At 35.8% G+C, this 17497-nt stretch overlaps 1 protein-coding gene across 1 annotated transcript in view; it reads left to right on the top strand.

The window, feature by feature from the left end:
• The window catches only part of ZFAND3 (zinc finger AN1-type containing 3), a 122305-nt gene that overhangs the window by 63598 nt on the left and 41210 nt on the right, over positions 1 to 17497 (top strand). Inside the window, exon 4 of the mRNA XM_060754080.2 lies at positions 10 to 189. Within this exon, the coding sequence (XP_060610063.2) occupies positions 10 to 189 (180 nt within the window). The remainder of the gene's footprint in view (positions 1 to 9; positions 190 to 17497) is intronic.

The following is a 17497-nucleotide window of genomic DNA, read 5'->3' as shown; positions in this document are numbered from 1 at the left end:
TCTTGATAGAATTTCAAAAGAAACAACCAGATGATGAGTCCACTCCCACCACAAGCAACAGCCAATCGGATTTGTTCTCTGGAGAAACAAATTGTGACAACAGTAATACCTCCCTATCTTCACAGACTGTTAACTCCAACCAGCAACTTCCGACAGAATTGAATGTAACTTCACCCAGCAAAGAGGAATGTAAGTTCATAATTCCAATGGAGGACAAATTAGTCTCCTCTCTGTTTTAATGATATTAGTTTTTAGCAAGTATATACATCTGGAGCACGCTGCATGAAAACTATATTTGTGAATTCATTATAGGAAAAAGCAGGAAGGAATCCTTAACTATTAAGAACTCAATTTACATATTCCTGTTCATTCCAGGACACAAAAAGTATGCTTGTCTATCTGTAGCTGAACTATTAGCCATGTTGTGGAAAGCCTTGTTATCACTGTGCTAAAGTTGTTTGAATGAACTGAACTAAACTAAACGCATTACTCAAAATTATTGAATACTTCGTAGTCTATTTTTTCTTTCCTGCTGACAGATGGCAGGATGTATTTTTTTTAAGTTGGAGGTTATTAAGCAGTTTGCATTCACATTCTTTCAGTACTACATCAGAGATTCTGACAAATCCAAAATATATTTCTAGTGCTTTGTAAAGATCATGCTGGTAATATATAAATTATTGTATGACAACTACATTAAGCTTGAGAGCCACATTCCAATTTCAGAAGAGTCCTTGGTCTGTATTTCAACAGGGGCTAGGGCTAAGGACCAAAGGAAAGGTGAAGCCAAAGCAAAATGATTGAGGACAGATCTCATTCTTTACCATGTTAGTGTTTTCCAATACAAGTCACTACTCAAAGTTGTGTGTGCTTCATCAGGAGTAAATCGCACAGTCCAGCAGGTTCTTGGGTTGCAAACTGAAGCTCAGATTAATGGGATAACTTTTTAATTATCAGGGGTGCTTTGAATATTATTTTCCTGCTTCTTGGCAGGGGGTTGGACTGGATGGCCCACGAGGTCTCATCCAACCCAATGATTGTATGTATTGTATGTATGTATGATATGTAAATTGCAGACTAGAGCTGAGTTTCAATCAGTTGCTTCCTGCTTTGAAACATTTTTTATCTGTTGACTTTGGCATTTTATAGTACAAGAAACATATTATCCAGACAGGGAATCCCAGCAAGAGAGTGAGGCTTCCCATCCATCAAAATATTTTAGACATGGTGTCATTCAGCTCCAAAATAGGAAGGGACTTAAAAGGCAAAGCTCAGTGTCCAACAATGTGAATTTTTTTTTGCTTTTCCACTGCCACCTTATCTGCTGTAGAATTGCTCTAACTGTTCACACTACATTTTAAAGATTCACAGAGTTATTGCTGTGGGACAGGGTGAATTACTCCTCTTTGCTGTTCCACAAATAGAAGCCATTCGGTCAGCAGGAGAGTCCAATAGAATACAAGCCGAAGACTTTCAGAAGCCAAAGCTACAATATAAAAACAAACTTTTGGAAAACAGTAGTCTTTGTTGGGGAAAATGCCATCAAGATCTAGAGTTTCGGTGTTAAGAAACTGTTATTGAAAAAAATACTTATTGCAACTATATATTCTTTGTGTAAATATCTGAAATTATAGTATTGTCCACTTTAGGTCATAACCCATTATACAGGGATGTTTTCATTAGTATTTCAAAAAAGCTGATCATGTTTCAGGGAGAGAGCTATAAAATGAGTCCACAGCTTCCTTTCATAGTAAACAGGAAACATTTAGTGGAAGTAGGAGAAGGGTTTTCTTGCTTTGATAGGGGATTCAGAGCATGATTTATATATACTGTATATATTTTTACTGTAGATAGAGTTTGATTCAGTAGATTTTATTTTAAGAAAAGGGGTGTACCTGTCCTAAAAGTGATTTATAGAAGATACCGGTATTCATAGCAATACCTCACCTTCAGATAGCCTATGTAACCCCATTCCTTTCCCTCCTCTTTCAATCCTTGCATGTAAATTGCAAACCTACTAAACAAATCTGTTGAATTCTATTTTAAATTTGGGTGTTTTATTTTAGAGGAACTACATTACACTTAAAATCAGAGGTGCTTTGAAGTTAAAGAAAGGAGCCTGAAAGATAACCTTTGTTTAATGTGTTCAGTGGAACTCTGTCTTTTTACCACAATTTACCGAAATATTGCATCTTTTTAAAAATTCTGTGCTTATGACTTATGCTTATGTCTTCATGTATATGTTATATCATGTACAAATATGGAATACAAAACAATTACCCACAAATCGGAAATATGCAATATACCATATTTATTTGAGTCTAATGCACTTTTTTTTTTTTTGAAAAAACACATTGCCAAAATTAGGGTGCACAATAGTTTCAAGTATTGCTGGGATTTGTAGTGTGTAGAGGCAAAAGTCCTCTTTGACAAAGAAGGCTAAAGAGCTTGTAGAAATACAACTCCCAGGATTCCATAGCATTGAGCCAAGGCAGTTAAAGTGGTGTCAAGCTGCATTCATTCTACAGCATAGATGCACTCAAGGAAGCTGAAATAGGATAAACAGTAGAGGCTCCTTGAGGGAAGGGTTGTCTATTTCTCAGGTTTTCCTTTCCACCATTTTTTAAGCAATTCTAATCATGTAGCAGCTGTAATGCATACCTTTTCCAGCAAAATTACAAAAAGTGCACTTTTTGCCACAGCACTTTTTTTTTGCCAGATTATTATTATTTTGGTTTCGGGGTTCTGAAAATTGAGATGTGCATCGATAGCACACTAGATTTGAATAAATATGATACATTTCACACAAGGCACTGTGGTAATTTTAAAATAATTTCATTAATTTTCATGCAAGCAAACCCTACAAAAGTACTTTTATCATATATGGTGGAAAAAATAACAAATGTCAGGAAAGAAAAGGCATTTAAAAATTTAAAAGCTTAAAGTAATGGGGTGCCACAACTTTTGGTTGCCCTGAAGTACTCTGGACAAGGAGCTACTCTTTGGACAGAATATGGAGAAACTGAATTATTTCTAATTGGCAAGGAGGTCAGACAAGGCTGTATTTTATCATCCTGCTTGTTTAAATTGTATACCAAAAACATTGGTTGTAAAGCAGTATAAGATTTGGAGAAAGGGGACATTAAAATTGGAAAAAGGAAGATCAGCAGTGTAAGGAAGTGGTTCTCAACCCATGGTCTTGGATTTTGGATTTCAGCTCCAACAATACAAAAGGACCAAAGGTTGAGAACCATTGGAGTAGGATATGCAGATGAGACTATACCACTAACAAAAAATAGCAAAGCCTTGAGACAAATATTGAAGTAAATTAGTGCATAAAGTACAAGGGCAGGTTTACAGTTGAACATTAAAGTAAAAAATGACACATGTTATTTACATTAACTTTAAAGTAGACAACAAAGATGCTGAAATAATTCAAGGGATTCTGTAACTTGGTTCAGTCATCAATCAGAGTGGCAATTGCAGTAAGAAATCAGTAGAGTAGGGCTTGGAAGGTCACCTGTGAAGGAATTGCACAAAACTCTGAAATGTAAAGATTTATCACCAAATCCTAAAGTTTGCATGGTCCATGCCATCATATTTCGCATTTATATGTATATTTGTGAAAGCTGGATAGTTAAGAAAATTGGTAGAAAAAAAGTCAATTCATTTGAAACATGGCGTTGAAGAAGAGTTTTGAAGATCCCATGGGCTGCTAAAAAATGGGTAATAGAAAAAAGGAGGCCTGAATTCTCCCTAGTACCCAAGAAGACTGAACCACAGCTGCCATACTTGTATCAATCATGACAAGTCATGACTGACTAGAAATGAGAATGCTTGGAAAGGTGGAGGAGAGTAGTAAAAGAGGAAGACTGCATATTAGATGGATAGATTCTATCAAGGAAGTGACGACCTTGAGTCTGCAAGACCTGAGCTGGGCTGTTGATAATAGGGAGACTTGTAGGACTCCCATTCACAGGGTCACCGTGAATCAAAAATGACTTGAAGACAACTAACAACAATATGTATTAGATATTTTTCTTAGTCTCTCTTGTACATATTCATAATATTGAATTGCAACACAGTGTTGCTTCTGTCCACAACATTGCATTGAACCATTGGGGCGATATCATAGACACAGTCCTTTTTGCATCTTTCTTTGCAGACTCCCCAAAATATTAGGCATTTAGTGGTACAGCATCTTCTAGATAGAATTCATTTTGTTCCTAAAGAGCTGATTTGTTGGAACATCCTATTGTAATTTTTTCCAATGAAGAGTTCAACTATAAAGTATACAAATGGAGAAACTAATTTTGAAAACATTTTTCTCTTCTCTACATCTGTACATATGCTAATGCATGTTCCAAGATGATGGATATTGTGCAGCACAGCCAGAAGCACATTAGAAAATGCTACCTATAAAAATTCTTTATGACTTCCTACTGGGATAGCTGTAAGTGAAACAGTGGTTAGATTTATTTACAGTTTTCGCTTTCTCTCCCTTTGCCCCAACACGCCCCAAAAGTAGTTCTGTAATGTAGCTCAGATTAGTGTCATTTATCAGAGCTAATTATACAACAGATGGGGCCTTTCTGATTGATGATAGTTTCAGTGTGGAAGGTTTTTTTCCCATAATGAAGAGCACCAAAACTTTCGATGCCTTTTAAAATTTTAATTTAAGAGTGTTTCCCCCTGTTATTTATTTTAACTTATAGGGAGCTCTGTAATGCATATATTGCTTTGACTGTTACAACGCTCCTTAAAACATAACATTTCAATGCTGAGTGGTGAAATGCAGCTGCATGCTTTACTTGATAGGATTTGCATATATCTCAGTAACAACAAAATGTGTTCAAATTGCCATACCCAGGTGTTATTTTTTTTAAATAAAAAATACAGATGGCTATCTTTTGTCATTTCTCTGATCAAGGCATTAGCTGTGATTCATTGATCTCTGGGATCATAGAGTCATCTAGTTGGGAAAGACCTTGTGGGTTTTCCTGCCAAGAAACAGGAACATCTCATTCAAAGCACCCCCGACAGGTGGCCATCCAGCTTCTTTTTAAAAGCCTCCAAAGAAGGAGATTCCACCACACTCTGAGACAGAGAGTTCCACTGCTGAATAGCTCTCACAGTTAGGAAGTTCTTCCTAATTTTCAGGTGGAATCTCCTTTCCTATAGTTTGAAGCTGCTATTCCATGTCCTAGTCTCCAGGGCAATAGAAAACAATCTTGTTCCCTATGACTTCCCCTCATATATTTTACATGGCCATCATGTCTCCTTTTAGCCATAGCTCCTCATGGGGCTTGTTCTCCAGATCGTTGATCATTTTAGTTGCCCTCCTCTGGACACATTCCAGCTTGTCAACATCTCCAATTGCGGTGCTATAATAACGTACTAAATAACAGACTATAATTGTGGCAAGCCATTTTATCCATCATGTTGCACCAGAGATGTATCATGTTAGTCGTGTTATTGAATGGGAAAATTTTAAACTTATTTTCTTAAGATGCATCAGAATATTGTAGGAAAAAAATCTATAATTTTGCAGCAGTTCAGTTGGCAACCCATTAATGTAATTGCGTAATTTCCTGTAATTCCAGGCATCTTTCTTTTGAGAGGATTTTTTCCACGCCTACTTGTATAGATATCCTTTATTTCATGTAAAAAACCTATTATTTGAAATGCTACCTGAAGTGCAAATTTTTTCTCTTTAAAGCATGAGTTGTTTGCTTAAGGAAAAGTGCCACTTCCAACAGTTCTTCTGAAGTGGGATGGCAGTAGTCCAGGATTAATCTCCATTGTGTGTGTATATATATAAAAACAGATGTAAGCCAGTCACACAATTTGTAGACTATCTTTTGAAGTTATGTATCACTCTTACATGAGCACAGAACTACCCAGGGATCATAGATTTAACTATTGATAAAATGATGCTTGCTTTCTTCACTCTAGGCTTGCTTGGGGAGAATTTAATTTTTTGTTGATTTGAGATACCATGTTGGTGTTGTTTCTCCAGCAGAAGTATTATCTGTAGACAATTTGCTGGGCTTCCAAGTATATGGCTTTCTCTAAAATGTTGATAATTCAGATAGAAAAAAGTGAAAAGACTTTTCTAAGTAGTCCTTCGGGCTCTGTCTATTAAGCAAGTCTTTGTGTACTTTATTAAAAGGTCATGCCATATACTTCAACAATTTGACTTTCTTTGAGGCCTTCATCTCTTTCTCTGAGGCTGTCACATTGTTTTTCTTTTTTCGTGTTCACTTACTGCTAAAGCAGACATTGTATAGGTTTAAGAAATCTAAACTGGAATATGACATGAAAAATGTCAGAGTAGAAAATCTGGTTTGGGCAGTTGGATCAGGTTCCATATTTTCCTAGCACTTTTTCACAGAGAATATGATCTCATTTTAATTTGTGCTTGACTTTTTCAGATACTCTACAAATTCAGATTACATTGTTAGGCATGATTGGATTGTTTTGAAGAACTGTATAAATATTCATACACTGTTCATTTGTCCTTCATTTATCAAGCATACCATTTGATTTAGTGGTATTCATATATTTGAAAGTTGAAAATAATACTGAAAATCTATTCCCCATATGTTTGTAAAGTCTCGGACTGTGTTTTCTCTCCCTCTTTCAATGTACATGTCCAACTCACCTCATTTATTTGTTGGCGTATCAACAACCTTCTAGCTTAGGATTCCCAGTTGTGTAGGTGCATAGAAGCAGCCATGCATAGAAGAATGTGAGTATGATGGGATGTGGTAGTTATTGCTGCAGCGCCTTTACCTGCTCTTTGCATATTTCAAAGGAGAACTCTAAACATCTTACATTAGTTTTTATAACGTTATAAGTTCTAACTGATCTAAACAGAAGTTGTAATAGCCCCCCAGCCCATAATGCAGTGTGGTGCAGGAACTAATGAAGCAAGGTTCACATACTTTGTGTTGCTAATATGAACCTCCAGACTAAACAGTGCAAGCAAGTACATTCTTGGCTGTGGCTCCCTGGCAAATATCTGTTAGGGGAGGGTATCTCTCCTTCACATCTACCTTGTAGACAGAAGGTCTACCATGATAAATTTTTTACTAATCTTATCTTCCATTCCCTCTTACAGAGAAGAGAAACTGAAAAGGAGTAGGATAAAGAAGTTGAAAAGTAAAAATTATGAAGGGGTATAAGTAAAAAGGGCATCTTTATAGGCTAGATAAAATCACTAATCAGTGGGAGTTGTTATAGGGACCCAGATAGCCCTCGTGTTTGTTGCAGGGCACAATTGTGTTGCACATCCTACTTTTGAAAACAGAGAGCCCATTTTAAGAAGAGGAGCATTGCACACTTGACACAGTTGGGAATAGCAGTGCAAAACTAATTATGTTGACATGGTGACCTACAGTATTTTGCTTTAATATATTTGTTACAGGAGGCGTATGCCTTAAAGATTTTTTAAAAAAATCTTTGTCAGAAGATTGGAATAAAATGTGTTCATGAAGAATCTTATTTTTTTAAAAAAAAATCTTAATCCATTTAAATAATCTTACCTATGTAAGATGATGTTACAAAATTATTGGTATCTTGAGCAACTAAAGTGTACTGTATATGTGGCTAAAATTTATCCATATATACAGGAAGGAAGCAGTAGCCCTGGAGACTTCCATTCCAGATTTCTTCCCTCACTTTTATTTCTTTTGTGTTGTAGTTCTAATTCATGGGCTTTTCCAAACTTGATTATGTAGATGTACTAGGCATGTCTCTTCCAATTATATGCAGTCATGGTTACATTCAGGGTGTAAGCGGATTTCCCTAGACACCAGACTTTGCTTATCATTTCTCTAGACCACCTCAGAGATCATGAACAATCTTTTGAGTTTCCAGACGTTCTATCAAAAACATTACGATTTCCCATAGTTTAGCATTTCATAGCACTTTGACAAATGCTATATTTTAGATGTTTTCAATTGCCTATTTCCATAGAGTTGATATTTTCTAAGAGTTCTTAAGATTAGTACTCAAGTTGCACATAAAGCTCCAGACACATAAAAAGGGAGTACTTACAGACATTTCAGTATTACGATCTTCTTTTTCTTATTATTGCATTATTCCTCATCACTTCTGATGATTATGACTTGAATCCTGTTGGCAAAGTAAAGTAGATCAATTGACTGATGAGTCAACACTTAAATTCTGCTGATAACAATGGATCTACTTTGTTGGATATACGAATAGGATTCAGGTTCATGCTACTAGCAGTGATTGGCTAGAGAACAGTCAGCTCTGACTTCAAACTTTGTGGGTTCTCAAGGCACACTTGTATAAAAACTATGCATGTTGGAGAAAACCAGCCATCATCTAAAAGTCCTTTTAATTAACAGACCTTTAAACTGTACTCTGCATAACACTGGACATTCAGGTATCTTTTTTCTGTAACAAAGTAGTAAAAACTATGGAACCTTATATTGAAATTCATTTCGCTAAGCAAGCATTGTTAGTAGATGCTCCTTGAAAATATCATCTTAAGGCCCTGTAGTTCCCTATGATCCAGGTGGAGTATCTCTTATTATCCAAAATACTTGAAACCAGAATTGCTTTGGATTTTGAAATCCGTGTATTTGTATATACTGTAGAAACATGATAAGTTGCCCAAAGATTGATTTATGTTTCTTCTATACCTTATATACATTGCCTGAAGGCAATTTTATGCCATATTTTAATAATTCTGTTATAAAGCAAAGTTTGTGTACATTGAACCATCAGCAAGCAAAGGTGTTGCCATCTCAGCTAATCATATGGATAGTTTTGGAGTATTTTAGTATTTCGAGTAAAAGGGATGCTTAACCTGTATTGGTTTTCACAAGTTTAAAGAAGATTGCTTAAACCACTGTGATCTATATGTTCAGTGTCCGGATATTAGTCTTGTAAATAACCCCACAAAGATTCACATATTTCTACTACTACTATTAAATGGCATTATAGTAATAGTAGCAGCTGATCCTGAACTTACATTTGTTACTCTTGATTAGTAGCCTGCATTCGCATCGTTTTCGCAAAGTGATCTGTACTTCCTCTGTAAGACTGTTCACTCACTTCCATGGAATTAACATGTTTATTAGGAAAATTTTCAAAATGTGAGTAAACAGTGCTTCCAGTAGGAAAAGGGTTATAATAACTTGTATAACTCTATATAGACAGAATAAATGTGGTATTTCTAGACATCTTAAACTTTTCTGCACTAGAATTCTAATAGAACTGATCGGAGGAGAAGTGATCCTAGATTTAATCCTAAATAGAACAAAATACTTTGTTCAAGATTTGAGCATAGGTGAACTGAATGGAAACAATAATCACAGTGCTCTAGAACTGTGTTATCTCAAGCTCCTCTCAGTGCAATATGAATAACATGTCAACTACTGGGCTGTGAAGTATTTAAGTAGTAAATGCTGATCCAGAATTGTAGCCAGTTCTACTACAGGGCTATATTCTGTATATGAACCCAGATCTGTTATCTTTTTCGTCAGTATTACCTTACCTTAGGAGACATTGTCAAGTTGCATAATAGCTAGGAAGAGTGTTTTTAATATTTGATTGTTGTGAAATATTCAGCTACAAATTATGTGGAGATCCTGTTGTCAGGTGGTCATTGCCAATCACAAATATTCTGGCTACCAATCGCCATTTATCATTCTCTTCCTTTCCATTTCTTCATCATTCATTACTCATTCCAGAGAACTGAGACTTTGGAAAGAACTTTCACATTTGTTTTCTACAGTACTTTCTTGCAGATTTGTAAGAAAAGACTTTGGGCTTGGTGGTTTTTTGGTTTTTTTTTTTTTGTTTTTTTTGTGTGTTTTTTTTGTTTTTGTAAATTGTATTAGTAGTATGAATAAAGGCAAGGGAACTAACAGCATACATTTTCTTGAGATATATACCACTGCAAAAATAATATTCACAGAAGCTTTTATTAATGTCTGCATATGCTTTACTTTTAATTTTAATAGCTAGAATTTTATCTGAATGTGAAGCTTGGTATATCAATATGGCTAATCCTGCAAAGGTAAACTCATCAAAGAGATTATAGTGGGAATGAAGTTGTCAACGTATTTAATAAAGGAAGATGCATTTCTAATTAGTCTACAGTGCCTGTCGTTGAAAATTAATTGTGATGTTATGTAAATGTCATGTTAATTAAAAGGGAATATGGAAGTGCAATAAATCTACAAAAAGTTACCTTTTTGTTAATATGTATGCAAAGTTACAAGGGGTTGATTGCTAAAGGTATGTTGCTCTATCTGAATTTTTAGCTGATATACTGATAACATTTTTTTCTTAATTGGTGTGGTTTGGCCTTTTGCTAAAAGAATTCAGAAATATTTTTTTACAACAAAACCCCATAAGTCTACTTATATCTGCAAATAGTACCACCATTTACATGACTCATTCTGTACGTTGTACTCTGAAATTGATACTTATGAAGACTGATTCCCAGGCACAGTTCACACACAGTGATAATCATGGGAATTGTCACTATAATGCTAATAAGCTCAAATGAAATTGTTAAAACAATATAGAGCACTAGCTTTGAACTTGGCTTCCAGAAAAAATTATTACTATTCACCTCAAAAATATGAGGTAAATCTCTCTAATGAAGGTGTGGGTTGTAGCTGAAGCAGCCTTGACAACTCTGCTACAACCCATTACATTTTTCAATATACCTTTATTTCACTCATTTTTAGTTTTCATAATAATTGTATTAAGAATTTTCAAAATACAATAGAAGTTACAAATAGTTAAAGAAAGAATAAAGAAAATTGTCTCTTCTTTCTTTTTGTATCTGAGTAGTTATTTCGAGGCCTAGCTGAAGCATGAATATTGGTAATCCAAGTTACAGACCAATTTTGTTCCAAAAGTTAGAATAACTGTCAGAATTGATGTCTCTCTCTAATACTGGGAGGCTCGCTGAGATCAAGTTTGAAAGCTGCCAGTCCACTAGTAATTGGATGCTATATACTGTATAAAAAAGAGATGCTCTAAAAAGGAGCTGAATGTCTGTCACACAACAAATGACTTTGTTCTGGGTCAGTAGGCTACTCAGAACTATCCAAACTGTAGTTTTATGTAAGAGAATAGTTGATCATAGACCTAACTTTCATCTGTCAATAGTGTATTTTAGCAGGTAGGCAGATATGTTAAGCCATTTTAGAAAAGTTTCACACAAGCAGGTGATTTTTTGTGTTGGAGCAGAAGTCATTTCGGAAAATACTGCTGCCAAAACCTATTTCTGCCTGTTTCTTATGAAATGTACAATTAGGCCATGTTGCTGTTGTTGTGTGCCTTCAAGTCATTAATGATCTGCAGTGACACTAAGGCAAATTTACCACAGGATTTTCTTCTCAAGATGTGTTCAGATGAGGTTTGCCTTTGCCTTCTCCTGAGGCTGAGATAGAGTAACTTGCCCACAGTCACTCAATGGGTTAACAACAACAACAACTATTACTACTGCTGCTTTATTTTTATCTCCCCGAAGGGACTCGGGGCAGCTTACATGGGGACAAGCCCAGGCAAACATAGATTAAGTACCCGACGCAATAAAATAAAAATTAAAAATAAAGTAAACACAACATAAAACATAACACAACATCATAAAAATCAATTACCTAAACAGTAATAAATACTGAGCTTGGAGGGCCAGGAGCTTGTGCAATAGTTTCCGGACAGAGGCTGGAGGAAAAGTGCAAGAGCCAATAGTAACTAGGGCTAGAAGGGTAATATCATTTGTCATTTGAATGGCGGGCCTGTAGGGCAGTGGAGAGAGATAGAAAATTACAGTCGGAGGGCTTGTTTAACAGGTGAACTGATTAATCATGGGCATAGTGGAACATCCACATATTTAGGTCCTTGCAAAAAGTGGATGGCAGTCTAATCTCCCTGAGAAGAGAGTTCCAGAGCCGGGGGCCACCACTGAGAAGGCCCTTTCCTTCATCCCCACCAATCGTGATTGAGACAGAGGTGGAAGCGAGAGAAAGGTCTCCCTGGGAGATCTTAGAGCCCATGCGGGTTCATAGGGGAAGATGTTATCACAAAGATAGGCAGGTCCTGAACCGTTTAGGACTTTGTAGGTAATAACCTGCACCTTGAATTGGGACCGGAAACTTATCGGCAGCCAGTGGAGCTGTTTAAACAGAGTGGTTGACCGCGCCCTGTAGCACACTCCAGTTAGTAATCTGGCCTCCGATCTTTGCATGAACTGCAATTTCCGGGCCGTCTTCAAAGGCAGTCCCACGTAGAGCATGGGCCAAGTAGGGATTTGTAGCCTGGTCGCCAGAGTTGTAGTCCAATGCTCAAACAACAACACCATGCTGGGTCTTGTTTACATTAGAAATTCGTAAAGCAGTTCTTTATTGCAGTTTGTGATAATAAAGTGCAAAAGAACATTTAGTGAAATGGTAAGGTCCTGGATGTATTTTGCTGCTGAAATCAATGCTTACAAAATTTTACCCTAGAGTGAAATGTGAGGCGCAGGTTATTGCTTTTTCCACAGGAGCAGTGTGTTCCATTAAAGCTCAGTGATTATGTTTTTTACTGCTTCATCGTCGTCATCATCAGCATCATAGATCCAATTCATCATGCATCCAACTTAGACAATATATTGGAGGAATTGTTAAAGAAATTATGCTTCTTTCTTAAGTAAAATGTAAAATCAAATTTCAGTAAACTCTCAGTGTAAAATATGTATAGTCCTCTATATGCTACTGATACTGCAAAGCAATTTGCTAATTCAAACGGGTAGTCTGACTTTAATTTGTCAGTTTGAGAATCTATTGCTAACAAAATCTGTCTGAAAACAGTTGTCATTATTTGCAGTCATATTGTTCAGCTAGAGTCTTGCTTAGAGTATAATAACAAAACACTTCTCTCCCATTGAATCTGTTCATATGATGAGATTCCTGAAAGCTAAAGTTTACTGTGTTGGCTGACAGGTTATTTTGTGACTCCTCTTTCCAAGTGATGTAACTATCCTTTAGAAAGGTTGCTATCTGAACAAAGAGAATATTTTAAAAACAAACACTGATTTAGTCAGTTCATTGGTGTAGCGATGCCAATTCAGCATGCCCTTTATGAATAGCAGTTGTTATTTCTTAACAAAAAAAATGTGTTAGTTTATATTGAATGCCAGTCATGATCCGGAGTCTTCATTTTCCAAAAAAATAAAGATCCTATAGCAAATATTTGCAGTATTTATTATGAAATCTGGGTTGTCTTCAGATATTATATGTATTGGGTGGGTTGCTGTGAGTTTTCTGGGCTTGTATGGCCATGTTCAGGAAGCATTCTCTCCTGACATTTCATCCACATCTATGGCAGGCATCCTCAGAGGTTGGGGGGGGGGGTCACTGCACTAATGAACTGACTAAATTAGTGTTTGTTTTTAAAATGATCTCTTGGTTCAGACCCCTCAATCTCTGAGGATGCCTGCCATAGATGTGAGTAAAACATCAGGAGCGAATACTTCTGGAACATGGCCATGAAAGCCTTCGACAACATATCATATGTATTGTTTACAAAACCAATGGATAGCCAGAATATGACAACAAAGATGTTTGTCGTACTTTCTCTAAGAACTTTACATTTAGCTGTTAACTTTTCATTTAATACCAGATCTAGTAGCTTCCATCCTTCAAGAAACTTTCTATCCCTTAGCTATAACCATTCTAGCCACTGAAAATAAAACAGGTGTAAGACTTTTATGATGCAAGTATTTATTGTATGTGAATATGTGCCTTCATGTAGCCTGTTGCCTAAGAACAATAATATTCATTGTTCTTCTAAGGCATTGAATATTCAGAAGTAGATTTGCCCATTCCTACATATGCCTGGTATTTATTGGCATTCTCCTGTCCAAGTACTGACCAGAGTTGACCCCCACTCATTTTCCAGGATCAGACAGAATCTGATGCCTTTAGGGTATTTAAGCCCTACTTGTCTTTAATGTTTATAAAGATAGATAGTAGGCCTGGGTAACAACGGAAAAATTTGTTTCTAAAATCGATTCGTTTTTGGGGGGGTTTTTTGCGTTTCGATATTTAAAAGAATTCCGAATTTTTTTAAAAAAAAGTTCGATTTTACGAAATTTCGTAAATGGTAAAAAAAATTACAAAACAATAACGAAACAATAACGAATCGATTCATTAATGGCGGACGCGACCGCGCAATACGCTAAAAAAACCTCCAAATGGGACAGGGGGAACTTCTGAAGCTTCCCTCTCCCTCTGTTGTTGACTGTTGGTGTGATATTATAATTTTTTTTCACTAATTAAACAAAAAACAACTATAAAATTTGCCCCAGACATGCGGAAATAATAACGAAACGACCTCAAACCAATAACGAAACGAATACATAACGAAATACGAAGCATTTACGAAACGAATCGTTTTTAAGCTGCTCCAGAATGGTTCGTTATCGCTTCGTTAACAAAAAAAATAACGAATTTTTTACGAATTAACGAAACGAAACCGCCCAGCCCTAATAGATAGTAATAATAATCTGAAATAATTGTTAAAATATGCTTATTCAATACCTGCTTCTAAAATTCTCTTATCTGGAGACAGTATAGTGATATATAAATTAAAATTCCCTCTCTGTTCATTTTTTTTCTATAGCAAGAGATGCACTCTTTTTAATTAATGATAATTGAGTGGAAGTAAAATACCATCTATATATTGTTTTACTTTTTTCTTTCAAAATGGTTGAAATAGCTTTAGAAAAAGCATTGAGGAAAAAGCATTTAAGGTAATTATCACTCTCTGTACTTTTGCATTTCAGTTCCCTCATTGTTTACTATTCCCCGCCATTTACCCATAGAAATCTGACAACTTGAGCTAACATTTTTGCATCTCCTAAAATGCAGAGTTCCCATGAAGGTTTTCACCATAATAAATTTACTGGTCATTTAGGTACCATGAGACTTTGTGTTGTTTGTTCAACAAAAGAATAACACGGCTACTTAAAAATTCGTACGGTTATTTTTACCATAGTTATTTCTTCTCCTTTACCTCGTATTTCTGAATAGATCCCTGTGTAGACAAATAATATCTTGAAGTATATAAAAATAATTGATATGATTAACTACTATGAACAATTTTGCATCACCCTATTTCAACATTTCTTATAGTAGTACAAAAACACAAGAGACAACATTTTTTTTCAAATTAAGTTACATTGGTTAACATAGCATGCATCTCATTCTTGTTGCTTTATAATTCAAGTAAGCTTCAAAACTGTGAACAAAAAAAGAATTCCTACTGTGAGGCTTATAAAAAGGATTCACTATGATTATTGTTTTTCATTCCGTGCTGCTAAGCATCAAATTGATATGTGGGATAGGGAAAGTCTGTTAAAATCGTCTTTAAAACTGCTAGCGAAATCTTTGGAGGACTGTAGTAGCTTATGTTAACTTGAAAACAGCTCTTATTATCATTTCCAATTTAATACATGACTCTAGTACATGAAGGGGCTCTGAGTGGAGAAGGTGGTGAAATGCTAACAGGGGATAAAGAAGAATCAGAGCTGCTCAACACCTTCTTTGACTTCGGTTCTCCCAAAAGGAGATTGGTGTTCAACCTGAGCAATACGGAGCAGACGAGGTAACAGGGGAAATGCAACCCAAACTAAGTTAAGAAGTAATCGGAATACTTGACAATTTACAATGAATTCAAATCTCCAGGACCAGATGAACTATTTATTTATTTATTTATTTATTTATTTACTTGGGGTTCTTTTACCCCGCCCTTCTCACCCCGAAGGGGACTCAGAGCGGCCTTACAGAAGCAAAGGCACCCTTCGATGCCTGCATCATAAAACAATCATACATAAACTTACATCATATCATAATATAATTCACAAAAGTGCATGCATTAATTAACATAAAATCAATAAAAACAAATACAAACCCAATTTCTCCTTTACATGGTCAGCGTTTCGCTCATGGATCTAATTTTTCATTCCATTTCATCAATCCTGCTGGTCTTACTCGCCTGATTGTCTGATTTAATTGCCAAGGTGCCCAAAGGCCTGGTCCCACAACCTTCAATACTTCCAAGAGTATTGAAGGAACCAGCAAAAGTCATTTCAGAACAACTGGCAATAATCCAAGAATTCTTGGAGAACAGAGGTTTCAGCAGACCGAAGGAGGGAAAATTCAAGAAAGAAAGAAAAAAGAACAATTTCCGTCCAGTCAGCTTAACATCAGGAAAATATTTTACTCTGGCCAATGATTCTACAAAATCAAAATTAACATGCCTTGGGACTCATGAAACTCACACTCTGGCAACTCAGAATGTCTTGCTAGCCATCTAAAGGACTGCTTGCCATGTCACCAGACATTCTTGACTTTTCTAGGAAAGGTTCTGGAGCAGATCATTAAGGAGGTAGTCTGCCATCACTTAGAAAGGACTGCTGTGATTAATGAAAGACAGCATGACCACTCAGAATCCACTTTGGGGTGAGAAGAGCAGGGTACAAGTGTGGTGATTTCAGTAAGGCCTTCAACGAAGTCCCCCATGATCTTCTTGCAAGCAGACTTGTCAAATGTGGGCTAGACAATACTACTATTAGGTGGATCTGTAATTTGTAAAACAACCAAACCCAAAGGGTGCTCACCAGTGTAATATTTCCAGTCACATTTGCTGTGAATTTATTTCAGTTTAAATATTCAGACATATGGCTTACTGAAATATATAATTATTAAGAAGAAGATTAACAAGCTTTACAGAGAATTGTTCTGTGATGTGTATTACAGCTTGTTTTGGAATGTAAAACTTAGGTCCCAACAACTATTAGCCATGTTTCCTCCTATAGGTTATATTGATTTTAATACATACGTTGTTTATGAATCCCCAAAGGGAGATGGGATGGGGTATAAATAAAGTTGACTTGACTTGACTTTGATATATAGGAGAATGAGAGATCCACTTTTGTTGACGCTGAACATTATGTAATGCTTTGCGCGATTCCATTTTAGGAGTACAGTTTTGAATGGGAATGCAATTCAAATGTTCAAAGTAAACTCTTGTTTCATGCCAATGGAACAAAAAGTCTGTTGATCTACGTAGTAACATAAAATTGCTACTACTTTCTATTAGTGATTAGTACTGGGATAATCAAGTTAGGTCTTTTTTAAGTAATGTGAAAAAACGTGCTTGAGAAACTATCTGAATAAAATACTGTGATTAAAAATATTTTTCACTGATGCATATTTATTTACAGGGATTTGGATTTAAAAAATCATTCACTCAAGAATCATGAACAATTCCAGTACAGTTTTTCATCGCTTTCTTTGGAAAGCTGTTTTCATTTCAGTACTATTGTATACATTACTGTATAAACTCTCTTCATTTGGAAACAATAATAATATGGGAGTCGCTGCTGAAGAATTGTGAAAAGCTGTCTTGAATTAAAGGACAATGTTGTTTTAATTAAATGACTATTGTTTCTTCA

The sequence above is a fragment of the Anolis sagrei genome, chromosome 1, assembly GCF_037176765.1.
Source record: "Anolis sagrei isolate rAnoSag1 chromosome 1, rAnoSag1.mat, whole genome shotgun sequence".
Taxonomy (NCBI): domain Eukaryota; kingdom Metazoa; phylum Chordata; class Lepidosauria; order Squamata; family Dactyloidae; genus Anolis; species Anolis sagrei.
This window is presented reverse-complemented; position numbering and strand designations above follow the sequence as displayed.